Source organism: Salminus brasiliensis, chromosome 6 (assembly GCF_030463535.1).
Source record: "Salminus brasiliensis chromosome 6, fSalBra1.hap2, whole genome shotgun sequence".
In the NCBI taxonomy this organism is placed as follows: Eukaryota; Metazoa; Chordata; class Actinopteri; order Characiformes; family Bryconidae; genus Salminus; species Salminus brasiliensis.
In genome coordinates, this window is record NC_132883.1 from 12,382,019 (window position 1) to 12,409,837 (window position 27,819).

At 42.2% G+C, this 27,819-nt stretch overlaps 1 protein-coding gene across 4 annotated transcripts in view; it reads right to left on the reverse strand.

Moving 5' to 3' along the window:
* Positions 1–27,819, reverse strand: part of bcar3 (BCAR3 adaptor protein, NSP family member) — a 69,772-nt gene that overhangs the window by 11,351 nt on the left and 30,602 nt on the right. For 3 of the 4 annotated variants that reach the window (XM_072681639.1, XM_072681641.1, XM_072681642.1), the window contains one exon: positions 3,287–3,415. In XM_072681639.1, the coding sequence (XP_072537740.1) occupies positions 3,287–3,415 (129 nt within the window). Of the gene's footprint in view, positions 1–3,286; positions 3,416–17,889; positions 18,154–27,819 lie in introns of those variants that run through there. The other variant, XM_072681640.1, reaches the window with a different exon arrangement.

Consider the following 27,819-nt stretch of genomic DNA (forward strand, 5'->3'; position numbering starts at 1 on the left):
GGCAACAGGCTCCGTGAACGGCTGCCTTCCTTTTCCCCCAGTCTGTTGTTTGTTTGATCAGCCTCGGCTGAGCAGGTCTGACTCGTTCCTGTTGAAAGTAGCCTGATGTTGTGGCTAAATATGACCTTCGGTGCGGCCCACGTGCTACCAGGGGCTTTGTGAGGCGAATAACGTGTAATTCCAAGGTGTGTTTCACGCTCAGGAGCTCTTCTTACAAACTGTTGATTGACACCGTGCACAGAGACATGTCCATCTTCATGAACATGTCAAAGCTTTTGAGACATTTAACCCCTCAAACTCCTCAAGCTTGTTCTTTTGGTAAATACTATACTGAGACTACCATGTTAATATTATTTTGAGATGCATTTTGAGAAGTCATTAGTATATTTTCTCAATATATTGAGATTTCCTATTATTTGGAGATATTTTCTTTAAATATATTCTCATTTTAAACGATTTCTTAAACGACATTTTGAGATTTATTCTCAATATTTTGAAATGATCTGATTATTTTTAAATGGATTTTCATTATGATCATTATTATCTCAATCTAAGATGATTTCTCACTATTTGAAATGCTTTCTCATTATTTTGAGATACTTTCTCATTATTTTATGAAACTTCCACTTTGAGATATTTTATGCTTTTGAAATAAATAAAAAATATTTTAAGTTGTGGGAATGGGCTTCCATCTTTCATAGACCAATCAAAATGACACAATTCTGCTCTTACCCTAAACATAGCTGATCCAGCTGATCTGTCCACAAGGTTAATACAGCTGAAATGTAATGGAAGTCTATGGCACCCAAAATCTTTTTGTGTGACATACATTCTAATTCTTTGGTTTGCAGTTGAGCTTCAGTGTTAATCTAATACATTTACACTCTCATAGATAAATGTGCTACAGAGTTGTTGTTGTTTTTTAGCAATGCCATTAAGTCATTTGTGGTTCCGTTAAGAACCCTTTACGTAAAAAGAGATATATGTGTGAAGAAGTCCTTGTAAATGCTCTTTACCAGATGAAAGGTTCTTCACATTCACAGCTCTTTTACAAAAATGGTTCTTTATGGAACCAAAACACCTTCTATTGCACCGCTCAGAGAACCCATTTTTATTTATTTACTACAAAAACATCATAGCTCAACTGCAAAACTAAAGAAGCTACTTTCAGACACCAAACATCTCCTGGCTAATCAACCATTTTTGGGAAAAGGGTTCATTGTTCAGGGTTTAGCTGGATGTGTGCTCATACCCAGACTTCAGTACATTTAGATCATGCATGTTTAGCATGTAAGCAACAGCCATGTGGGCTCTGAAAGTTACTAGCGCTTGGCCATTATATGATATATGGTATAGTGTTACACAGACACTATATGTCAGGGCATCTGATGACAGTTTTTCAGCACTGACCAATGAGAGCTGGCTTTAATGAGCGTGCTGAGAGATGGATCACCATGTTCATGGCTCATAGTCAAGTCCTGCAAACCAGCGTGGGAAAGAACAGAGATTGGGCACAGCCCCCAACCTGCCATGTGTTTTTGTAATGGCTCTGAGCGAGGCCTGCTTTGGATAGGCATTGTAGCAGACTTAATTGCAACTGGCTTATCTTAACACCTTAACCCTTATGCTTTGCTAAGACTGCTTAGATTTGCTCATTGGGTCCCACAGATCCCAATGCAGTATGTGTAGTAATAACAATAGTACTCTATTTTTGTTCTAAATCCAGGGTTGACGTCTCAACCCTATATTGAATATTAAAATATTTCATAGTACATTTTATCTGCCATACACATCGGCCAGTGTATATTTCTACTTTTTGCTATATAATTATTTTTATGAAAAATGGAATTCTTATGGAATTAAGAAAACCTACTAAAATGTCTGAAGTCTCTTAAACAGGACAACAGGCTTAATTCCTTAGATATGTCTTTCGGTTTTACTAAATAGTCCTGAAGAAAGGTTGTGGAAAAACATGCACTTCAAAACCACAACTGTACACTGAAGCTCTTAGTCCATTTGGTGTGTGTTCCTTTTTAAATGTGGCTCTACCAGTTCTAGGCAGGTTTGTCTCCTGTGAACTGACTAAAGTTCAGATTCTGTTTCTGTTCTCAGTTTGTTGCTACATTAACCATTAGAGCCTAATGTGGCAGTTGCTGGGGACAGGAAATGAACCCTGGTCTTCCAGCTTAACTGGGCCTAGCAGCACCAGCCCTGTGGGTGATGTACTCAGCAACCAAACTGAACAGTAGCAGTAAGGCATAACCAGAGTCAGAGGTTTTTAATAGCTAAAGTGTAGCTACCATGGCAGGACTGCATCCTTCTGCACTGGAACTGTGTCAAGGATGGGCTGTAGCAAACACAGCCACATGTCTTTATTTCATTATGATTTTTCACAAAGAGAGCGAATGTTCCTCTGCCAGAGAGGAGGCATGACTCCAGAGCAGTGCAATCACTCCATCCAGGCAGGGAGAAAACAGCAGTGAAATTCAGCACTTGCTTACAGACATAATCCAGTAGCTTCAGTTCAGAGATGTTCTTCTACATCTACTGAGTTCTCCTACAGCATCATATCACTGTCTTGCACGTGAAGAAGGGCTTGCTAGCCCCTTGAGTTTGTTTACGGTATTCATTGTAAAACTTTATTTAGCAACTATTATGAATTATTCACTAACCAGTTTGCAAAACCATCTCCATTTGCCCAAATTTTATTTTTTGCACAATTTTTAAACACAACAGCTGACCTTTACAATGCTCTTCTGAAAAGCTAGGTTTGTGTAAGTTGTAGCTATGTAGCTATGATTTAATGGTCATGAATCAAGATTTGAAGTGTAGGCCAGCATATATACCACTGAAGTCTCGTTAGACCAGGCAAAATACTCCAATATCCATTCTATCCTCTTAAGCATCTTCCTTAATGGTTTTAATAAGTAGTACCTTTAATTAGTAGAACATTAGCATTATACGAAAGTTCTTCAGAACTTAAAAATGTTATAAAATGTCTTCAAAATATTTATTCACTTTAAAGAACCCTTCATCTAAATGTTCTTTAGGGAACCAAATATGGTTCTTCTTTGGCTACAAAGAAACCTTGTTGGCCCATTGTTTTTAATAGTGTGGAGTTGAGAACCAGTGCTCAACAGATACCAGCACAGAGACACACAAAACACACCCAGCAGTTATTCCCTATATCTAGCTGTCCATCTTTTCTCAGATCATCCAAATCTAGGTTTCACTACAACCCCCCCACCCGCCCTCTGCCCTCACCCACATGCCCATGTGAATGTACCTGTCTGGGGATGGCTCCGTGGTACCAGGCGTGGCTCCGTGGTTCTTCACTGCACTGCTTCAGTTCCTCCTCTAACTCTCTGCGCAGCTTTTCCGGAGCTCCATCCATGATGTACTTGTCCCGGGAGAACTGCACATAAATGGGAACAAGAGAGTCTTTCAGCGCCCTCAGAGCCATGCTCATGCCGTGCACACCGCATGTGTGTTCCTAGCAGAAAACATCACTTCACGCTTCTCTCCTGCTTGCCTTTCATTAACTCTCTCCCTCTCGCGCTCACTCTCACTCTGTTCTTTTGTCTCTACAAGCCTTCCTCTGTCTCTCCGTCACTTTCTTTCTCAATGTGTTATTGGCTGATGGACGTACCTGTCCTGTTCTGAAGGCTGATCATTTCTCTGACACAAAAAAGCTCCTCCCCACTTTTTTCTGTCCTGGAAACTCCTAGCATATCACAGACACGGTGTGTGGTGTGCCCTACCCTTACCTGCAGACTCACCAACTCGCTCTTTCCGGTTCTGCCGTCTGACTCACCCTACGCTTTCAGTGTTTCATTTCGGGGGGAAAAAAATTAACAGGAGGATTGTGTAATAATCCAGGGGCTGAAAGGGAATTACATTATCAATGGACTGTTTACAGGAAATCAGTGTGTAGGCCAGAGCCAATGGGACCTCATTATCCTGGTCTCTATGAAACATGACCCTTTATTAAAATCAATGGGATTCTGTCATTTTAACAAACTCTGTTGGCCTATCATCGAGAGATTTGCGATTTGATTATTGGTAAACTCACAGCCATCCACAGTCAGAATGCCCAAAGAGATGGCCCTCCCTCTCCCCCTTCAATACGTGAAATGCTAGTCAGTGTGGGCATCTAGTAGCTGTTCAAACAGAACTGGCAGTTGGTGCTCTCCTCCAAGCGTGTTCACTGTCCAATAACTTTACTTTAGTGGCAGTTTGAAAATATGGGGTCGGCTGGCTTCATGTGACTCAGAGGAAGCACATGCAGGCATCATGTGATAAGGGAAATCCTAGCTACTGAGTAAGAATTATAAGTGACTAAACTGGGATAAAAAAAAACGTATCACATTGCTGTTTATGCTTTAATGTATTAGATAACCAAACCAAATCAAGGATCTGTCAACAACAATGATCAAACGACGACACCACATAACAGTTCTGTATCAGACAGGCAGGACTTACTTACATGAAGAGTCACACTCAGGCACCTACACTCAGGACAAGCTCTAACCTGCACAATCACAACAGGTCAAACCCTTCTTACACAAGATAACACTGATCTGAATTGTTTTATACAGTCCCAATACTGCCTAATGAAGAGGCCCTTCCAAACAGGATACAATACATGCCTACATTCAGAGCACTATACCATAGACTGGCCAGTCATAACATTAGCACCACTGATAGGTGAAGTGAAAAACACTGATTATCTTCATGTACAGTGGCATCTGTCAAGAGGTGGGATATATGAGACAGCTAGTGAACAGTCAGTTTTCCAAAGCAGGAAAAAATGGGCAAGCTACATTGACAAGAGCCAAATTGTGATGGTTAGATGACTGGGTCAGAACATCTCGAAAACATCAGACAGGTCAGGTGGGTTTTTCTGGTATTCTGTGGTTAGCACCTAATGAGATCAGTGATCCATGGAGGCCCTACCTCATAACTTACAGGACTTATAGGATCTACTGTGGGTTTTTGGGGTGTAAAGGCTGTCGCCTTTAAAGACACTTGCATATAAGATAATACCGCTCAGCTTCACAAAAGCAGTGGAATGTATGAATAAAATAGTTTATGAACAGAGAGAGGCAGAAGAGTTTCTGAGTGTCCGCTGGTCAGTATCACCCAAAGCTATTGATGGAAGCACAAATCCATCAATTACGGATGAGAGGCAGATGACAGACACACTAATTCAACAGTCAGGCCCGGCATGAGGCCGAGATGAATATCTCGAAAAGCAAACTACCCATTTTCGAAGGGAACAATTTAAGCACTTTTTGTCTTCATCCTGTTGGTTAAATGCCTGGAATGCTTGCTATGTGCGGTGCCCAACCTCAGAGACCTGAAGCACCAGCTTTATGCCCAGCACTGCATTTGTGTGCCCTGCGAATGCTCCGTGTGGACCACCGCTTAACCTCAAGCTAAATCCAGCTCCTGAGAGAGGGCCTTCGCACCACTCTGCACTCCGCATTTCAGCAGTTTCCTCCACAGAGTTATACAAATAATAAAGGCAAATAAATGTGACGTAAGAGGAGAGGAAATTGGGGGGAAAGCATGTGCGTGTGCACGATTGCTTGTGTAGTGGAAAATCAAACTGATACCGCAAAGGCCTGTTTGTTTCAGCGGAGGCTTAATGAAGTTCATTCACTCACATGCACTCTCATATTCAGGCACACTTACCAAGCTGGTATATTTCATTAGGCAGACCCATTTAGCAGAGAGTGTCCCTTTAGATTAAAATAGCTTTTATGGCTTTGACAAACTACTGGCTGGTCTGGGTTTGCTGAGGCCTGGCGCCGAGTCTTGTGGTGATGTCACTGATCTAGGACTTTACCGTGATGTTCATATGGGTTTTATGTTCTGCTATAAAAGAGGAAGTGACAACACTAAATACGCACAAACGAAGAGCCTACCGCTAATAACTCACCACATCTCCACCGGGACTGGTGTTACAGGTATAAACAAGTATCTGCAGAATAGCAATGCTAGCATGTTTATATGCTGCCTAAAGTCATCTGACTCAAAGAATGACTCACATGAATCCCTTAGAACTATACAATTATGGTATAGACAAGGATGCAATTTTGGGTTTGACAAGTGGACGGGGGGACTGAAGCCCACATGTACCAATCTGAACGTCAAACTAGGTGAACAAAGTGCGTCCACCAATAGAATGTATTATTATCATAATGTCATGATTTCTAATGTAGTACAACAGGATTAATATGTGATTATGTAATTATTATAAATTAGAACCATCAGCCGTAAGGCTGTTGCTCACTAATGGAGCCTCTGTCCTTAGTCAATGTGTGTTCATACTCAGGCTGCAAATGATAACGTGGTGTCACTGGTGTAGGAGTTATCACCAAAAAAAAGCTATCATGAAGCCACCCCAAGATTACAAGATTGCACTGTTACATTAACCTTCTTTACAAATGAAAGTCCCAATATTTACTGCCAATTTGAAATTAATGTCTGTGTTAAAGGGTTACCTTCATTAAACAGAAAACTCATTGACTCAAAACACACTTAAAATATGCTGCAGAAAAATGGTTTGTTCATTTAACCCAAAAAACAACTAGATTTATTTACGGCAAATACACCAATCAGTCACACTTTATCTTATCCTGCCTAAAACTGTGTACACCAAAACAGCTCTGATCCAAGATGTGATGTTTTGGAGATGCACTGACCATCTAGCCATTGTGTAGCCATCACAATTTGGTCAATATGGCTCAGATCATTATGCCTGTCTATTTTTCTTGTTTCCAACTTCAAGAACTAACTGGCAGTTAGCATAATAACAAGATAACCTCACCTGTCAGTGGTTTTAATGTTATGACTGATCGGTGTAGAACCATTGTTTCACTTTCTATTTGACTTGACTGAGTTAAACTGTTCCCTAAACTGACCCTTGAGCAGATGTCCCAATACTTTTGCCTGTATACTGTATGTTTTAAATCACAGGGAACATTTCTGTTCTTACAGAATACCGACCATCCATGGTAATCAACTATATGCTATAAATGCGATTTAAATGAGATTTAGGTTGAAGACTGTTGTAGTATTCCTTTGGTATATGTAGTAGTATGATTCTGGTAACTGAAAAGCAGATGCTACAGGCCTAACTGGCTAACTGTTACTGTACTAAGACCACTTTACTCTACTTGACATAAAAAGCACCACAAAACACACAAAAAATACACATAAAATCTACTGCTAGCACTAATCACTCTCCCACAAGTGCTGGGCTTCGTAGGCCTTGCTTTCTTGCATGCAGTCATAAGTAAACCATAATGACTCAGATGCCTAAAAACTGCAGGAACTATAATGGAAGATGACACAGGAGAGGAAAAGAAAACGAGGGGTGCTGGATCACAACGGTGAGCTGCAGGGCAGCTGTCAGCTCCCCTTTCTCCTCTATTCCCCCAAGACTGCTACCTCGGGAACGGATGCTGTCAACCATATTAGATCTGTACAGAGTCAAAGCAATGAGCACAGCGACCCTCAACCCCCCATGCTCCATCACAACTGACTGCCCCAAGCCAGGAATGGGGAAATGTCTAGAAATGTGACCTAAAGAGAGAGGAATGGCCGAGCAGACAGCTGAAAAAAGTGTAAATCAGAACAATGGCTTAACATACTAGGAAAGAGGAATACTAGCATATATAGATATATTAAATCTTGTCTTTAGCAGATGATCTTGTCTATGTACAGAGGTGGGAAATGAAGCATTAAGAGTCTTTTCCAATGGCTCTAACTAGTATAATAATGGTGTAACAGGCTTGACAGGGAATCAAAGTATCATCCACTATGCTGTTCAACTGCTTCAATTCTTCCTAGGATTTTGGCTTCCTGTTCATCCACAAATACAAGTAATAAAACAAAATGTTATATTACTTCTTAAATTGTGGCACTGCAGCTCAGGCCAGCCTGAAAAGGAGTGTGTTTATAAGGCAAGTTCACTGCTCTCATTAGCAGCGGTGGGCTATGAGGCGGAGTGACCCACTGGGGCTCATGGTAGTGACAGCACTCCTTGCATATAATGCAAAAACTGTTGGTTTCTGGGGTTAGTTAGTGTTAAATTGACCCAGTTGTTGTGTTATTAGTGGGCCTGTGTGCCATGGGGAGGAGGCTATGTTGGTTCACAGACTGGTAAACAAGAGCTGGGGTTTATTATGGGTGGGTTAGGTTGGGCTCCAGGGTTTTCTACATTGTAGATTGCACCTGTTGTTGAGAGCAAGATAAATAATGTGTTGACAATGAGCAATTTCCCTCCCCCTGGCTCTTCTGTTTCCCTACAATATGATAATGTTATATTATATTCCTCACATTAATCATTATTTTTGCTTTAGCAATACTGTTTATTCACTATAGCTGCACAATCAATTGTATGTTGTATGGTTTTGAGCCAGGTTTTGAAATGAACACATTGTTAGAAGCTGTAATGACTGAACGGGTGAAATTACAGACACACACTCAATGCAAGAACATGAATGTGAATGACAACACACAGGCGATGCACTGCAAACACACCACACAGTTTTGCTTTGCAAACTCAACGTGCATTCCTACGTAACTGCGGTGGTTAAAACACTCCTGCAGGAGGCAAGAGAGGACAATTCTGACTGTAAACGAGATCAACTGGTATTCCAACTGTCACAGCAACATGTGAACAACATATGTGTATGTCTACTTACTTCGAAAAGGCGATGATGCATCATAATTATGTTTATGAGCAAACTGGTTCTGTGACAGACCCGTCAGATTGCTGGTCTGCCAGAACAGTTGGCTGACAGTTGACTAGAATCTGCACAAGACAGCTTGGCTCGGCCGTTCTTGTGGGCTTATATGGAAATTGGAAATTTATTTATTAGTTTTTGTGGGATTATATCAGAATTAAAATTTATATTTATTTTTTAGTGGGCCAATATAGAAATTACATTTAGAAATGATTTATTTAAATAATTAAGGATATTTATGTGTTCTTTTTCTGGCGGCTATTGTATGATCCAGCTGGATAATTTGTCCTCGTCACTGATTACTGATCACTTTCAGCGCTGACGCCATTCACTCAATAATTCCACCCCTCCAGGCCTTTCTACTGTACCAGCCCCCCTGTGATTTAATTACCCTACACAGCATGAGAGAGCACGTAGGTCAAAAGTGAAGCCCTGTGCCTTATGCTGTGTTCTGCTGTTCTTGCGTGTGAATGAACATGTATCACACCTCTGGAAGCTTAGCTTTGCAGTTCCCACCATTAGGAAAGGCAGAACTGGGCAACCCTTAGACAGGGCTTGAGTTTTAGAGTCTGGCAGAGAAAGAGGTTGTGTTATTGTTAGATGAAAGCATACCACAGCAGTGCTGAGCATAAACGCCAGTCCCTTGGGTGGGACGTTTTACACGGCCAGGCATTGCAGGCGTTTTTAGTGGGCAGCCGGGATGGGAAGGGCAGGACTGTAGAACAAAATTCTTACTTGAAAACTTCAATCAAATGACATTTTTTGATGCCACCGGTTTGGCATTCATAAGGATGTAATGATTTTAGTACCATACTGACATGTCAATAAAATTAATCTGATTCGCCCCCTGAGGGTTTTTTCTTTACCAGCTTGAGTGGAAATCAAAACTTCCAAATGGGTGGGGTGGAGGCAGGGCGGGGCTTATGCTCTTTATAAACCAGGGGTGGGCAATGCGGGCCTGAGTCCAGCACAGTTAGCTGATATCCCTGCTTTAAGAGAACAACAAAAGCTGGCTTCGAGGGGTTGAATCAGGTGTGCTTGAGCAGGAAAAGTGCAAAACTGTTCAGGAATCAGGCCCTCTATGATTAGAATTTGCATAACCCAGACATACACTGACACCCCAGACTCACTTGAATGACAGGACTTGAGGTTGCTTCTAAATTCTTACTGGTTGTGTCCCAGCAACGACAACTTATGGAGTTCTGGATGGAGTCTGATCTGTGTTGCAAAGAACTCTTAAAGTTTAAGAGAGCTTAATTCTAAAACTCTAATTCTAAAAGTTTAGCCCCATGGGCATGTCCCATGCCCACCCAATGAATGACTATATGGAGTTCCAAGGTTCTGAGAGGACAACAACAATATATAGACACAGACAAACCCAGTTTACAACGCTGACTGAAATAAACCCTGATGCCACTGGTATTGTAGTGTGAGACGGGTGGTGCTCTCTTACTATGCAGTCAACAGAGGGCTGAGCCAACACCCCACAAGCCACAAATTACAGTGACCAGGCGACGCATACTTTTCCCCTAGCTGCAGGAACTATCCCAAAGCAGTTGTTAGTCCATAGTCTCTTTTTAATCACCACAGGATTACACAACGGTCTAAGAACAACAACAATAGAGAAGATGCTAAATTCTGTAAGCAGTCTCTGATGCACCATACTGGTATAATTTACAGTGTACAGCCTCATAGCTGTCAGGCTGAGCTGGCGTATTAGATTTTTACAGCTATTTCCATGTGATTTCGATGCCAGTGGAGGTAGGCTTTTCTGGCATCTCCGGCACATTCATTCTGCAGTACGCCATCTCTGCATGGCTTGGAGCTATGAGAGTGAGCTCAGGCCCGTTTGGAGGTGTGCTGAAGCCATAAACATTTAAAAATAGCTAAAGCACGGTCACTCGAGAGTAGCTCCATATAACTGCCACTGCTGTTAATCCTTCCATCAAGCATGGATAATGCATTTACGCGACAAATCAATCACCTAAAAGCTTCCAACTTTTAATAACGCTGACATTTATGTCGGGTGTGATTTGTAACCCACCACAGGGGGTCTATCTGAGTGTGTGACTGTAGAGATCATTTTTAAATGCCAGTGTCATCTTTGATTCTGTAATTCTGAGTCATAAGGGGGGTTACTGGTTGTGTGATGTTCATGTGTATTATAGGCCTCTGAGTAGGCTGGTGGCTGGTGACACTTCAACTGTTGTGATTGACAAACACAGAAAAGGAAGGAATCAAGAGAACATCAACACAGTCATGATAATGACCTTGTATCTCCAAAATCATGCCGGTCTAGATATTAATGGACAAAATAGCGAGGCATAGTCATGGGCATGAGGGTTTCTAAAGTGTTAAGCAGGTGGTCCAAGAGTCAGCACCCCCATGTCTGAGGTCAGGGTTGTTTCCCAGAATAAGGATGACCGGTAGGTTGTGTGAACCTACTCCAAGTAAAGGAGTTTACGTATCTCAGTTCATAATAGATGGGATAAGGGATTGTGAGATTGACTGCAAGTTAGGTGCTGTGCTACAGTAATGCAGTCACTATATTAGACCCCATTAGTGAAGAAAGAGCTGAGTCATGAGGCAAAGCTCTGGATTAAATAGTTGATCTGATGTCTTCACTCTCACCTATGGACAGGAACGCTGAGTAATGGCTGAAAGAACGAGGATGTGGATACAGGCAGTTTTGAGGATGTAGATACAGTCTGTCGGGTGTCTGGGCTTATTCTTTATGATAGAATGAGGAGCACTGGCATCCAGGAGAGGCTTGGATTTGAGCCACTCCTCTTTGAGACGAGCAGAAGAAACAGTAGCAGATCAAGCAAAAAAAGCAGCAGGAGAAGAAGCAAAAGAAGCAGAGACAGCAGAAGAAGAGGCAGATGCTGATTGCCTGCTCTGTGTTGTATAGGCCGTTACACAACAGACATTGATGTGTAAAAGTGTTTTTTTTCGTTTTATATGAGGGACCATATGTAGTCCCACTTACACAGCCAGCAAAGCTAGTGAGAAACCAGCAAAATGAGTGATTCTCATCTATCTACCCTGAAAGATTGCTTTAGCAGCAATCCTCTTAACTGCACATGAGATCACACTGGCCATCAGCTGGCATATGTTGCACAAATGGTTAAAGATCTGTTGGAGTGGAACACTGAACATATCATTAAGAGACCCCAAGGAGCCCATCTACCCCATGTGAATACACACCTCGAATGTGCTTAAGATGAAAAGCCATGCTAATCCTACTTACAAGTAAAGTTCACTCAGAGCTTCCTGTGGGACCTGAGGGGTAATGATGGGATGAAGACACTGGTACTCCTTTGAGGTTTTGTGGGCAATTACTGGTCTTTCATGGGCAGTAATAGCAGTCTCTTGTGTTATTCGGTATAGGGTCTCACCCTTCCTGAGCTGAGGAAAACTGAGACCACCATTTGAGTCATCTATGCAAGCTTTCGGCCCTCCGGGGCTCGAAACGCACAGCCACTTCCGTCCATATCACTAACATCTCACTGCCCAGCCTGGTTGAGGGTCCCAGGGGTCAGCACCATGTCCGTGCTTGCCTTCTGTGGGCCCTGGCAACAACAGCTCAGGGGAACACAGGGAATCAGTGAATGGCCTGTGGTGGATGCTTTATGGAGGATTTATGACCCTTTTACTGTGATTGCAAATACATGTTTTGTTTTGCTACAATGTCCCAACCCCCCTATGGTACAATACACAATCTTTGGTGCCCCCTAACCCCTAAACACATATGTATTCATCCCTTAATCCACAGCTCAGGCTTTTTTTATTTTATTTTCCAGGACATATTTGGCAGATTTGTAAATATTGTTTGGCTGAAGTGTATTAATGCAGAGCTTTCTGCTTGATTTAAGTCCCGCCTCCTTATTGTTCATTGTTCTCACACATATACTTTTCCTCTCATATTCTCAAACATTGTTCCCCCACACATCAGAACTGCTAGTCCAATTTACCTCTGTATTATGTCGATTCCTAATCTTGCACCTTAATACCCCCCCATGTGTCCCTGGCCATCGTTTTTCTCTATGTATGTCTGTATGATGCCTGTGCTTCATCTGTCTATCTCTCCCCACTATCCTCTCCCCATCCAACTCAGATTCCCAGTTCAGTTCTAATCACTCCGAGCCAGCTCTGGGCTGCTAAGGAGGGCATGCGGGAAGGGGATTTGGGCCTGAGGCAGCTGTGTTGGATCACTTTGAACTGTGGCCTCTTTTCAGCATTTCCTCTAGCATGCTGCATTTGCTTTACAGAAGTATAGAGGGAGAGGGAGAAAGTAGAGGCTTAGCCCGGGGACCTGCCGTCTCCCAGAAAAATCCTGGAAAAAGCCTTAGAGTCAGAATAAAGATAAAGGTGACAAGAGGAAGGCAATGGAGTGTAAAGGAGTGTCACTGAACAAACTGTGCTGCATTGAACTGACTTGATTCAGTAGTGCTCATCATTCACACATTAATAAAACACGTTACATCAACACAGCTACTGCTAAATAGAAACAAGCTGGCATTCACTAGCAGCTAAAAAAGAAATGTTGAGATGTTGTTTTTATGTAAAACAGACACAGCATAAGGCTCGGTGACAGACACACACCACTATATCAAATAACAAATACAAAAAAGCAGAAAACTCAGAGAGTGCATCAGTATTATAGTATAATTTCTCATAAGATCTACACTAACATATTAAGTACATATTAAGTATTAAGGTTTCTATGTCTCTTTATCCATCCATTATCTATCCATCTATCCTTCAAGCTATTTCATGCATATATCTATCCATCATCTATTCACCCATCTTCATCATCCTCAAGCCATTTCATTCATCTATACATCCATCCATCCATCCATCCATCCATCCATCCATCCATCCACCTTCCTCATCTTCGAGCTATCCTCCTCATCTTCTATTTTTCTATCCATCCACCCATTTATCTTCAAGCCATATTATCTATTTGTCTTTCCATCCATCCATCCATCCATCCATCTAATACTTTTTTTTGTAGTAATGTACCCTAATAAATAAGAGACACAGACATTTAAACACATCCATCGCTGCTGTTAAACATCAGTGTGGGACTTCTGTACACCTAAGATATTCATTCTAACTGCAAGTGCATTATCACATTACTTACAAGGCAACTTTACAGGAAAAAGAAAAAAATCCGCTTTAACCCCTTAAAAAGCCTATGGCCTGCTCGTGGGCCAAACGTGTTATTACACACTTCTATTGCTAAAGAACAGCCCCACCAGTCTGTACAGACGTCCCTGTGTTAGTGTGTGTCTTTGTGTGTAATAAGTCTTGCTGCATTAAGGGGATCATGCATGTTAATACACTGAGCTTTTATGCTTCTCGAAATTTTCTATTGGCCCATTCATCACCACAAGGTTGACGCAAAAGGGGCAGCTGGCTTTTTCAAATGGCGTACAAGAACTGGAGTTCAAACCTGAGGTTTCTGATATGACAGTAATGATGCAGTCTGTCAGTACAAATGATGCATTAGAATCAAGTAAATTCAATGCAGCACTTTTTTGTGTGAAAGCTCTCCTCTCTCCTGCGCTTTTCCAATACTCATTTCTAGGATGTCCTTCAGAGGAGTCATCTGGGCAAAGGATCAGAAGCTTTTAACACTACTGCTGGCCAAAGTGACAGTGGGGTGCATCAGCCAGTGACGACGTAGTGCTGTAAGAGTCAGAGTCACTCGAAAGGCTGAGTTAATGTTTGCTGGGAAGCACAGCTGCTCAGGGTGATTGATGGGAGTTTGCCAGGCTATGTCAGCAGCTCCACTGTGGCCTGTCAGTCAAAGGGCTTCCCACGGCCCCCCGGCTCTGCTGAGCTCACACTTCTGCCACACTCACCAACCTTATGCCATCTCACACTCTCGCAGTCTGCGAGGAGACTACTGCAGTGTATCTGATGAGTGTGGTGGGGGCAGGGAACTGGCAGACAACCGACGAGTGCACATATTTTTGTGAGAGAAAGTGAAAGGGGTACAAATGAACTGTGTCTGTTTTGTTTGTTTGTTTGTTTTTTTTTGCATTTTCAGGATAAAAATGGTCTAACTTCGTAGGAAAACCAGGAATATCAGTCTGACAAGGGAAAAAACAAAAATGAGAGGCACACATGCATATTTGTGGCTAAAGCAGAACACATCCATCCACACAGTGTTAATTTAGTCGTTTGGTAAACACGTAAGTCAGTTTATTTAGGGCACCAGTGCCAGGCTTCAGTTTCAGGCCTCTGTAGGGCATGGCCACTTTCGCAGCTGTAATACACAGGCCCACTCACACCCACCGAAATTAAGCTTCCAGTGTCGCTGTGGCCCAAAGGAAATGAACTCCACGATCACCCCGCTGTAGACTTAGCCCTTCATGGCCAAGCCTACTCCCAACTGTGTGAAAGGTTGCTCCGTCCAGCCTGAATAAAGAGTCCATGCAGCCGCCTCAAACACTGCCCACTCTGTCTGCCTCACACCGACTGTCCCCCACACCAGCCCAGCCCCACACCACACACCGGAAGTCTCCATGACGACCCTATTCTATATTTAGCCCCCTAAAAAAATTAAACCTTCCCCAAATAAAAAGTCTGAAGAAATCTACAAAACCTGCTAAAATCCCTGCCTAGATGCTAGCAATAATCCACATGCTCTTATGTCTAGACAAAATGTTCCAGAAAGTTTGGAATTTAGGATATCTCAGATCAGATTCCAACTCCAGAATCTGAAGAAGTGGACTAGCGGTCCTAAAGTCTGCTCTAAATTCACTTATCCATGCTCTCTCACCATAGTTGGGAGGTTGAATAAGCTTCCAATGACACTGGAAAAAATCCAATTTGAATGAACATTATTTTATATATTTAAATATGTTAACAATTTAAAATGATTTTTCTGATGTGTGTAAATGCTAATACTCTTAGCTGTAGTTTTTTAGGATTTGTCTTTGCTTACATCCTGTTAATGTTGTCATGATCAGCACCATAGCTTTTTTTTCAAGTTTATTTAAATTGTCCCCCAATTTCCAATTCCACTAAATACCTAAGTCTGCCCCATCACATGCGATGCTGCCAAGCAAGGACGGTAAAAACTAGAACATGCTTCCTTCAGGACATGTAAAGCAACTCTACATTTCAAACTGCAGCTTATGCAGCAGCACTCAACGCTCTTGCAGGAGAACACTAACTGCCAATTCTATTACGTTGGCTTATGAAGGCCTTTGCTAGCTAGCATCACACCGAGTGATTGATGGGAAGGGGAGAGGCAGAGAGAATGAGGCCAATCATGCTTCTTTTAAACTGAGAGCCATGGATAGCTATGGCATCACCGGAGATTGAATCTGCGCTTTTCCAAAGAAAGAGTGCTAATGCTCGGATGGCTGGAGTACAAAACCTCCCACCATTGAGCTGTAGAGCAGTGGAACTGTGTTCTCTGGAATGTTGGGGCTCCATCTGGTACATTTGTTATGAGTTGGGGAGTTGGAGATGCAATCAAATCCTCATAGCAATTCTCCAAAATCTAGCAGAAAGCATTCCCTGGACAGTAGAGACAGTCACTCCAACAAAAGCATATTACTCTTTTTTAATCCCCTTGATTTTGGGGAACAATGAATATGCAGATGTCCCAATACTTTTGTCTATATAGAATACTATATAATACTATGGTGTTATAATATATAATAATACTGTAACATAGTATTAATACAGTATTACTATAATAATAGTAGTGATACCAAGCAACTTGTTCTGCAAAGCATGTCCAGGAATCACTTAGTGTGTGCACTGATTTCTGCTACTTCTAAGGCTCAGTACTGAATCGATGGCTTGAATGTGGATAGATGGCAGAGGAAAGAGCAGGTGAGGCAGTGGACATTTCTCCCGGGAAAATAAAAATAATTGAATCGATATAATCTCTGAAGTCGTATTTATGGACGCAGAAGATCCTGTCAGTCCAAAATGGAATGAGAGATTTTTTCTCTCTACATTTAGTCTATTAATAATCCATTTATTTTGGAACATCTCATGACACACTGGCTCATCTCCTGTTTCAGGGCCTGCATCATAACTGCACAAACACATACGGAGGAAAAAATAGAGTCGGCTATTTCAAGTCCCATCCAACACCCTTCACACATCCAGAAATGGATGGTTTTCCCCTAACATAGATCAAACGGCCTATCAACAGAACACTTGTTCACACTCAGGGTCAGTTTAAAGGCCACGATAGTCTACAATACTGCGGAGAGAGGGACCACATAGTTTAAATGCTTCTGAAATTATGCTGAAGAATGCGCATAACATGCATGCATGCACGCACACACACACACACACAAACAATGTCAAGTCAGTATATCTCAAGGAGCTGTGGAGTATAGATGTGTGGCACCTTCACTTAGTTTAATGAAAGCAGCGATACATCCAGACCAAAGACTGGCACAATAAGCTGTCCTTTTTACGGCACCCATCTATCTTCTCTAGCAATCACTAATCGCCACACTGCCCTGACAGCCTTAAGCAAGGTGAAGTGCACATGTGTTAATATGTACGTGACCACTTTCATGCTATGTGTCCAGGAATATAGTCAGGCGTTGTTTTTAACCAAAGGCAAATGCCCAATACCACCCCAATGCAACTGTTCAGGGGAACTGTGGAGGTCAAGGTTTGATCTGGAAGACCATGAAAACCATTATAAGGAACTGCTGGTATGATAGTAAAACAGGCAGTACCCTCAAAACCCCCATTTGAGTTCAAAGACGTAACCTACTGCAGGTTAGAGGGTGGTGCACTGTTCTACCCTCAATGTCTGAAGTATGCTGCAGAACATCTAAAGAAACCAGGTGAGTTTTGGAAACGAGTGCAATCAGATGTACCTATTCTGTCTGCCACATGAGTATCCAGCTCATTCATAAACACTAATAAGCAATTTCCACAAACTTTACTACAAACCAAAGAAACAACATTTATCATCATCATTTATCATTCCATCATAAACAGACCATATGAAATGTCCCAAAATGAAAGTCTGGTCACATCCACACTTTAACCAGATGAAATGTAACACAATTCCCCTACAAGACACATTTTTGGAGATACAAGCTTTTCATATGGGAGCAAAGCTGTCACTCACCTTGGCCCCAATGACCGAGCTTTTGTGGTAGAAGCAGCATAAAGCTGCCGTGATGGTCCTCAGGATGCTGCATCTTTCAGACATTGCTTTGTCTTCAGTAATTCCTCACTTTTGTTTAGTGAAGTAAGTCATGAACACACACTCACACTCACACACTCAGTTCAAAGTCACACTCACTGCATCCCTGCCACTCTCATTTCTGAGAGCTTGTTCGCGGCTCTGCATGTGTCTGTGTATGTGTGGCACTCACTCAGCTTAGGGGTACGTGTGTGAGTGTGTGTGAGTGTGAGAGATGGTTGCATATGCTGCTCCATGCTGTTGCTCTGAGCCCCGGTCAGTCCATGTATGGAGTAGTGCCTTTCCCATGTGATCCCAGCAGCCAGCCAATCAAATATGAGCCATCTGCAGTCACTATACCGCCAACTGTCTAACCACACCCCCCCAAAGCATGCTCCCATACACTCAGAGAGAGTAAGAGAGGCGGGGTATGTGTGCTACGGGGTAAAGCATGAAGAGGATGACAAAGGTGAGTGTGTTAGAGAGAGAGAGAGAGAGAGAGAGAGAGAGAGAGAGAGAGAGAGAGAGAGAGAGAGAGAGAGAGGGGAATGCTTGTTTCCACTCATTTTCAGGACAAAAATATTCTGATTATGCAGGAAAACTACAGAGGACCATGACTAACCTACAATATCTGATGTAACAATTTTTTATACATTGAAATAACTGTGAATTTACTACATCATTCCCTAACTAATCAGACATTCCATTACCAAAAGCAAGTAAACAGAAATGTCAATCAAAGATGAGATCTGGAAGACCAAGAAAACTCTGAGAACGCTGCTTATATGCTGGTAAGACAGACAAATCTGCAGTGTTGCTTGCACAAACATAATCTTTATAAGAGTCAAAGAAAGGAAACTATACCTGTGATCTTTTTACAATACTCAGTGTTTTAAGTGTGAAGTATACAGAACATCCAGAGAATCCAGATGAGTTATGGAAACAAGTGCTGTGGACTGATGAATAGTACTCTACCAACGAATATAGAAATTCACGCATTTCATGAAAAGAACACCTTGCCATCTGTGAAGCATGGGGATCTATCATGTTTTGGGGTTGTGTTGCTGCCAGTGGCATTGGCTATATTTAAGGTGAAGGGAAGCATGGATTCCAAATCCTGGATGCAAATGTTAAACCATTAGATAAAAGGCTGAAGCTGAAAAGAGGATGGCTTCTACAACAGGAAAATGATCCAAAACATACCTCAAATGGGTGGAGAGTGGGCTAGTTGGGTTCCAGGTGGGCGTGGGCACTAAGTGGGTTTTGTACACATGTTGTTACTGGGACCCAGTTGCTTTTCCCAAATGGGCCCCATTGTTACAGCCAACCCTAAACTCACATGGGTCCCATGTAGACCTTATATGAAGTATAACCCAGATGGGGCCCATGCTTAACCCTTCCTGGTCCCATTACTGACTTTAGTGGGCATCCATATGTGGGACCAATATGGAAAAATGGACAAAACGTTCTGGTTCCCAGCTGGGCTACCCATACAGGCCCCACATGGGCATGTTATCTAGGAACTAAAGCTTTTGGTTTGACACTCACAGTCCACTTACCTAAACATCATAGAAAAGTCCTACTAGAGGAAGAACTAGAGGCCCAGAACTAGAAGTGGAGCTTTTCAAGTAGGCTTAAGCTTATTAGTGAACAAAGTCCACCGTTTTTTACACTTGGTGCTTTTGTGACTGTGATGTTAAACAGTAAATGCTAAACCCTAATGGCTTCATCCACTAAAAGTAGGTGTGATGAGAACATGGTCCCCCTGGAGCACATGGGAGTTAAGTGACTAGCTCAAGGGCACTATGGTCACACATAGATGGTATGAGTGGTTACTTATTCTTGACTCATTCACAGCCTGTCCACACATGGGCTGACACTAGGCAGAACACATATCAGAACTGAATAGAAGCTGCTATAAAGCAAGATGGTATGTCTTGAAAGATTGCCTTTACCCCAGTCCTTAGTTGTGTTTCAGTGTTTGTAAAAATAAACAAATACTTGGAATAAGAAATCAGTTTTTGAAAATTAAATTGGGTCCTGGCTCAGACTGTGAATGTGAATAAATAAATATTATTATGATTAATATTATTTTTAAAATGTTTACCCTATTTTCCTCCCCAAATTTAGATTACCCAACCAATTACACAATCCACTCGTTAGTACTCTCCCCCATCACAGGCAATGCTCCCGAGAGCATTACCTGTGAGAACTGACACATGCCTCTGCCGACACATGCACAACTAGCCACCGGATCTTTTCCAACTGCTGCCAATGCAACACCACCAGGCAATCAACGTGGCCAGTGGAAAATGCTATGTGCCCAGCTCTGATGAAACGGCTAGAATCACACTGAAATGATGAGGGGAAAAAGAGCGAACCATCTACCTACCTAGACAGAGAAAGAAAGGCCAATTGTGCTCTCTCAGGCTCTGTCTGCTGATGGCAGGCAGCATAACCCAGGACCCTGGAGCTATGTTTGGTGAGAGAGCGAATTGTGTGTTGCATCCTTTTGCATTATTAGTACTGCAATAGCCAATAATGCCTTAATATCACTATAGCAATACTGTATACTACCCTGTGCAGCCATCATCACAGCATTATTCTTTCATTAAAAACAAATATCAACAAAACAAGCCATTTAAATGTTAATACTATCTCTGTTCATCTAAATAACTCTTTCCAGGAACCGGATTTGGCATCAAACGCTCTCTAAAGCCTCAGTAGCACTCTATCATATGTGACATTTAAAGCTAATTCCCAAAGACCAGTGAAAGCTGCTCCTATGATGCATTACAAACAGGATGAGGCAGAGAGAAGGTGAGATGTGTGATGGTGAGTGACAGCTCAGCACTCAGGGAGCACGCCTGTGTCTGTTAGCATTAGTACTGTCCTGCTTCAGTTAGCGCTCTCAGCTCCTGTGCAGCGAAGGGGGGGTTATTGTAGGAGATCGTCCCCCAGCAGGGGCCACTCCATTTCCCAGCAGGCTGCCCCGTCTATCCAGCTGGCCTGACCCTTAGCAGGGCGACAGAGGGACTGTGTGGAACCCCCTGAGGCCTTAAATGGCTGTCCACATTACTCCCTATGGGGTTCCAAAACACAACCTCGGTCATTCACTGGCTAACACAACACTTAGTGTTATTGCTTTAGCCCAGCTAGCCGGTCTACTAGAGGTGCTTTTCTTAAAAGGGGGCAAGGGTACAGAGAGACTTTCTCCTGATTAGTTGTTCTGTTAAGCTCTAATTCCTGAGCCAAAACAGCGTCTAATATTATGTCTTTACCTACTTTTACTTACAATATATGACTTTACTTGGATGATCCATTATAAATGTCTCGTAGGTGCTCACCTGATGTTTTACTAACACTTCACTGAATATGTATTAAATGCAACTGAACTCATTCACAAAGCTGAATGTAAATGTAACCCTATACTTAACCGTAACCCTAACCTTAACCTTATCCTAAACCTTGAATATAACCCTAAACCTAACCTGAAAAGGTTGAGGGTAAGGTTAAGGTTAGGGTTAGGGTTAAGTGCAGGATTACAATCAATAGACAGTCATTTACATTCAACTTAGAGTTCAGTTGCATTTAATACATATTCAGTTGTGTCAGGCGAGCATCTACGAGGCATCTCTAATGGACCAAGTAAAGTGATACCTATTTCTTAATGATGTTCAGATTCACCAGTTCAGCCTTTATTCTCATTATATAGTTAAAAAGGTTCCTTGTTTCCCAATCATTGTTAACCTTTATGCACAACTGCCTAAGCATTATACTGTTATTTGGAGACTGCATGTTCAAATTTCATAGATGCTGTGGCCAAAACAAGTTGGTCAAGCCCTAATATAAATAGGAACATACACCAATCACCCATAACATAAACACCACTAATTTTCAAGTTGAAGTAAAAAAATAAAACCATTGGTTATCTTCATCTACAGTGGCATCTGTCAAAGTGTGGGATACATTAGTCAACAAGTGAACAGTCTTTCTTGTTCTAGTTCCTGAAGGTGATGTGCTGTTTGAAGCAGGAAAAAGGGGCAAACATAAGGATGTTTGAGACACTATGACACTGGCCAGATTGTGATGGCTAGTCGACTGGGTCAGAACGTCTCCAAAACATCAGACGGGTCATGTTTTTGTCCAAGAAAGGACAACTGGTGAAGCGGTGACAGGGTCACAGGCAACTAAGGCTCATTAACGAGATCCATGGAGGCCTCACCTCACAACTTACAGGATTTCAAGGATCTGCTGCCAACGTATTGGTGCCAGATACCACAGGACACCTTCAGAGGTCTTGTGGAGGCCATGCCTTAAATGGTCAGACATGTTGTGGTGGCATAAGGGGCACTTACTGAATATTAGTTAGGTAGTGCTAATGCTACGACTGATCAGTGTAAAGTATAATCGCTCCTGGTAATCTCATTCCTGCAGTGCATCTAACAATAAAGGCAGCATCAAGCTTCTTTTAATACTTCTTGTAGTTATATAAAACAAACATAGATGTTTGTTGCGCAAAGCTCTAGTTCCTCATGCTGAAACAATTTTACCATGACTAACGTGGATATGCACACATAGCAATTACTCTGAAGGCAGATTTTTAAAAGAGTTTAAAAAGGGGACCAGGCCAAAGCCTCTGAATGTATTGCCAGTACAGCATTACGAGTAGGGTAGAGGATTAGATTAGCTAATTAAAGCATTAGATATAATTATTTCTTTAAAATGCTCAAGACTCTTTCTCTGTGTTTTTGAACATAAATGGACTATACATGGGTTTGCTTGTAGACTGGCATATGATTCAGCCCACTTGAGTCAAATATGCAAGCACACACATGACTAGAATGGGTTTTATTAATGATCCCCGTTACACACTCATTTAGGGAAGCATTGTGCCAAACAACCAACAATAAATAGATCTACTCTAATAATAATACTGGCACAAAAAACAAACTATAAAATTGCTCAAGTGAAAAAAGTCCAAGCCTATGAAATACACTCCAAATTCTGCCAGGAAAGCAAATATGTCAAAGGAAAGGCTGGATTGTGTGCACTGTTAACATTTATAGATGCAAACAGTTGCATGTCTATCAGCAAAGTTTTGTTTCACTTTTTGCTCTCAGATCACTCCTACGAGGTAAACAAAGACATTATGGCTGGCTGGCACACCCTCAGAACAATTCTGGAATGTTCTCCCAGAGGGTCAGCTCCTTAAACAGGCTAATTACGCTCAATAAAGCACCAGCGTCCTGCGAGCAAATACATTTTTTCCACAGCCTGCTGGGAAAAAGGGAGTTTGCTTGGTGTTTTGGTTCATGAGAGTGAAAATGACTGGTTTTAAAAACAGAACTGAGAGAATGGCGTGCAGGCCAGGGTAAATATACATCCACCCTCAAAGAACCAAGAAATGACTTATAGTCTTATAGCAGGCCGCAGGGTACAAGAGGTACTAGAGCCTGTTGAATTACAGGTACTTTACCTCGGAAACCAGTTGGAAATGGTTAAAAAAAGTGCTATTGTCCTTTATAGACCAGTAGAGAACAGAACACCCTGTCTAATTTTAACGACATGCCTTTAGTCTGGACACTGGTGAACAGCTTCATATGGGAGTTATGCATATATATATATATATATATATATATATATATATATATATATATATATATATATATATATATAAATATATATAAAATATACATTATATATAAGGACTCATCTAAACTCAGTGAGGATATCTTGGACCTCTACAAGGACAAATTAGTTCCAGAATCAGCACAACACATAATAAGGGAACAGTGTGTTATAATGAGTGTACATGATGTTACGTAACGTTTCTGTTGCATACACACACACACATACGTCACGCCCTATGAAGTGTGGAGAACTACCCTGGTGGTACATTTGCAGGCATGGAGTCCTAATGCAGTTTTTATCTGTGGCAGTGAACACACACACACACACACACACACACACACACACACACACACACACAGTTAACTCCACACCCGGGGAGCAGTTTTGGGGTCAGGTGCCTTGCTCAAGGGCACTTTAGCCATAGATTGAGGGAGAAGACAGCCTTCACTCCCCCTACCCCCTATTCTTACCTGCCATCAGGATTTGAACCAGTGACCTTCTGACCTCAAGCCCACTTCTCTAACCATTAGGCCACGACTTCAGTTACACTCTTAACAATATAGGTGCTATAGGAGCGATGCCTTCGAAGAACCACTTTTAGTTGAATAAAGAACATGCGGTTGTAAAAAGGGTTGTTTAAGGGTCTAAAGAACCTTTCCACTCACACATGTTTTCAAAAGGGTCCTCACACTCCTAAAGTGGTTCTTATATGCAATCGCTCAAAGAACCCTTTGTGGCACCTTTATTTTTAGGAGTGTACAGTAGTTGCTGTGTAAAACACAAGCAATACCACTAGAGGGCGCAGTATGTCTGTGCGTTCACTGCCCCAGTGCTGCTTGCTGTGAATATACTGGGACATAAGCACTGAAGCTGGAACTCTGACACCTCTAAACATCTCTGAAGCTTCTCCTCATACTTCTCAGACTTGCTGTGTTGGTTTGCGAGCTGTGTTGGTTTGAGCTCAGAGGGGGGTTGTGGGTATGTTAGTGGTGCCCTGAAGGAGCATATAGAGCCTTTACTACATAGTTCCACTCATCCTGAGTGCAGCCGCTGTTTGAGGCCAGGTGAAGTTAGCAGCAGCTGATTGATGGGCTTGGCTTCAGTCCCTCACTGAAAGTGCTCCCAGCCAACTCTCAGTTAAACTCACAGACCTCTGCCTGCAGCCAGGGGTTTATTGTGATCGTCAGAATGGCGGTGTGCCTGTAGGCGTAAGCCTATGTGTGAGTGTGAGAGGGAAAGTTTAGGGGAAAGCTAAATTGTAAAAGGCATTAGTGCTGAAACTTTTAAGAATATGAGAATATGATCAGTTAGCAGAACTATCACCATTAATCTGCTCTATAGAATTAACGTCTGCAGTGGCAGCCAAAAGCCTTTCTGCAGTAAGTGGAGTAGTTAGAGAGAACGTCCTCCTGTCAATACTGAGCCCGAACTGATGATTCTTGCTCTTAAATTTGAATAAAAAGAGTTAATATCTAGTGGTGAACATTCCTTAACCCTTCTGCAAGTACAGTCCCACCAGTGGGATTTGCCATGGCTGGGGTCTTGTTGGTGTGGTTTGCAATCTAAAACTCTGTGTGCTTGTTTAAACTTTGTCCTCAAGATACACTCCACTGATGTGCTCCCTTGGTTATTTGTTAAAACAGCAGGGAAACATCTGGTTTTGCCTTAGATAATTTAACCACCCAGTCACATAACCTCAGTAGAACATTTCTGACATAAAATTGAAAAAAAAAGTGCCTGAATGTAACTGCAGTGCTGTTTTAAGGTGGAATATCATGTATACACATATACACATATAGTATATTCAGATACAATCCAGGTACAAAATGCATGTTAATGCCAGGTGTAAACAGGCCATATGTTGCTTATTAAAAGCTTATTTTGGTCACGGTTGCTTTAAGCCTCCTCCTGTTGAAAGGCTGTGAGAGGCTGATGGATTTAGGGCTCTTTACATCAATGTTCTCCTCAACTGGACGCCAGGCATAACTGTTCTAAGATTTGGTTTATCCCTGCTGGTCAGTCCTCGTACTATTGCACCTGTGAAGGGGTGGGATATATGAGGCAGCTATGAACAGTCTTGAAGTTGCTGTACTGGAAGCAGGAAAAATGAGTAAATAAGGGAAAATGGGCAATCATAAGAATCACTTTGGCAAGAACCAAATTGTGATGTCTAGACAACTAGGTCAGAGCATCTCCAAAATGGCAGGCAGGTTTTGTGCAATGTTCCTAGTATGGAATGGTCAGCACCTACTAAAAGTGATTTAAGGAAGAATGACTGGAACCAATGACCGGGTCAGGGTGGAGTGTCATTGATGCTATCCATGGAGGCCCCACCTCACTACTTACAGGACTTAAGGGATTTGCTGCTAATGTCTTGGGACTAGATACCACAGGACAACTTCATGCTTCAGAGCTGTTTGGGCGGCAGGAGGAGAACTTACAATATTAGGAGGAGAATACAATATTAGACTATACAAGATTATCTATTATACAAGATTTTAAGGTTTTAATGTTATGGCAGATGTGTAAATGTGTAAATATGAAAATGTTTATTCAAAATATAGTGCTTGTGTTTCTCCTGTCTGAATGCTTGGAATGGTTAATGCGTTGACATGTTCAAGATCTTTAAGGATCTCTACTGGAGTGTAACTGTTCCAAAGTTTGTTCTCACCCTGCTGGTCAGTCCTCTGGGTCTCTCTGAGGCCGTCTGGCTAAAAGGCTGCTGTAATAGTGTGCAGCCAGGACTCGGCCTGGCTGAAGGGCTCTTTCAGAAGGCTCAGAGGACAGCAGATCTCACAGCGAGAACACAGCCACATTGTTCCTCTAAAGCTCTTTCATGAGGCCTTAGCGGCTTACTGTGCAACAGGCCACAGTGAGTGTGATAGAAGGGTCTGTCAAATACTTGTGTGAAAGGTTCTTGCCTCATGAGCACAGTAAGGTCAGCTATTTGCTAAGTAGCTTGCCCTTTGTTTTTGGCACATCCCTTCACTCGTTTAGTCCAGCTCTTTTACTATCTGCCTATAATCCTAATGATTCCGGAAGTGTGCTCATGGCCATCACTTCATTGCCTCTGACCACAATGGAGTTCACCTAGGTGTCATTTTGAAAGAGCTGCTCAGAAACCGATGAAACTGAATTTTGGCCTCTTTAGCATCGTCCTAGTTGATTTGCTCAATGACCCAACAGTGGAAGACTTGCAGACCTGGGTATTGAACCCACAACCCTGTGAACAATCGCCCAGAACCACTGATCCACCTCTGCTGTTGTTAGATCAAATTCTTGGTTGTATTAAAGCATGATTCACAGTAAAACACCATCCATCCATCTTCTTATCCACTTCTTATCCTTAGTCAGGGTTGTGGTGGGTCTGGAGTCTTCTCTGAATAATTGGGAACAAGGCAGGAATACACCCTGGACAGGGCACCAGTCCATCACAAGGTACCACACACAGCCATTCACTCATGGACTTAAACCTAGCAGCAATTTAGCACAGCTTATGGACTACCACGTGTATTTTTTAAAAGGATTGAACCCACAATCCCACAACACCTGGAGCTGCTGCACCACCGTGCCACCCTCACACTTTCAGACAAACCAAAGTAAATCCATCTTGTGGAATCAGTTAAAAGTGTGCATGTTTGCTTTTTTCAAAGCTCTAAGAGTGAGAAATACAACACAATGTAAGAAGACAGATACATCCTGAGGAAACTAGAGAGGTATACTTGCAATTAGGGTTGTCCAAAGTTGCTTTTTTACAGTGTTTACATACAGTAAGTACAACTGCACAATTGTTCGTGTGCATGTGTTAAAGAGTGTAATTATGCAGGCCATACTCTGCAGGCAGGCAGAGTCATTCAATCAAAAGCATTGTTAGAAGGGAGGCGTCATTTGAAAGCCTCTGTTAATCACTGGTCTGCTGGTTGCAGGCATTGTTGATTGGCACATTTTTATAGTCTTATCTGGTGTCATCTGTTCAGTCTATGAGGAGTGCAATTAAGCCAGTGTAATTTATGACACTCCCTCTATCTCCTAAACATCCTGGGCTCCCTGAGGGCAGGGCTGTGCTCCACACCCGAAGAAACCCTGATATTTTTAGACATCAATTCCTCCTCCAAACAGTTTCCACCCTCCTCCCATTCCCAATCATCTCTGATAATAATAACTGGGACGCAGGGAAAGTGATCTCTGGTTTACACGCAACACTAGCCAGCCTGGTGAGAGATATTTCACTCAGCCATG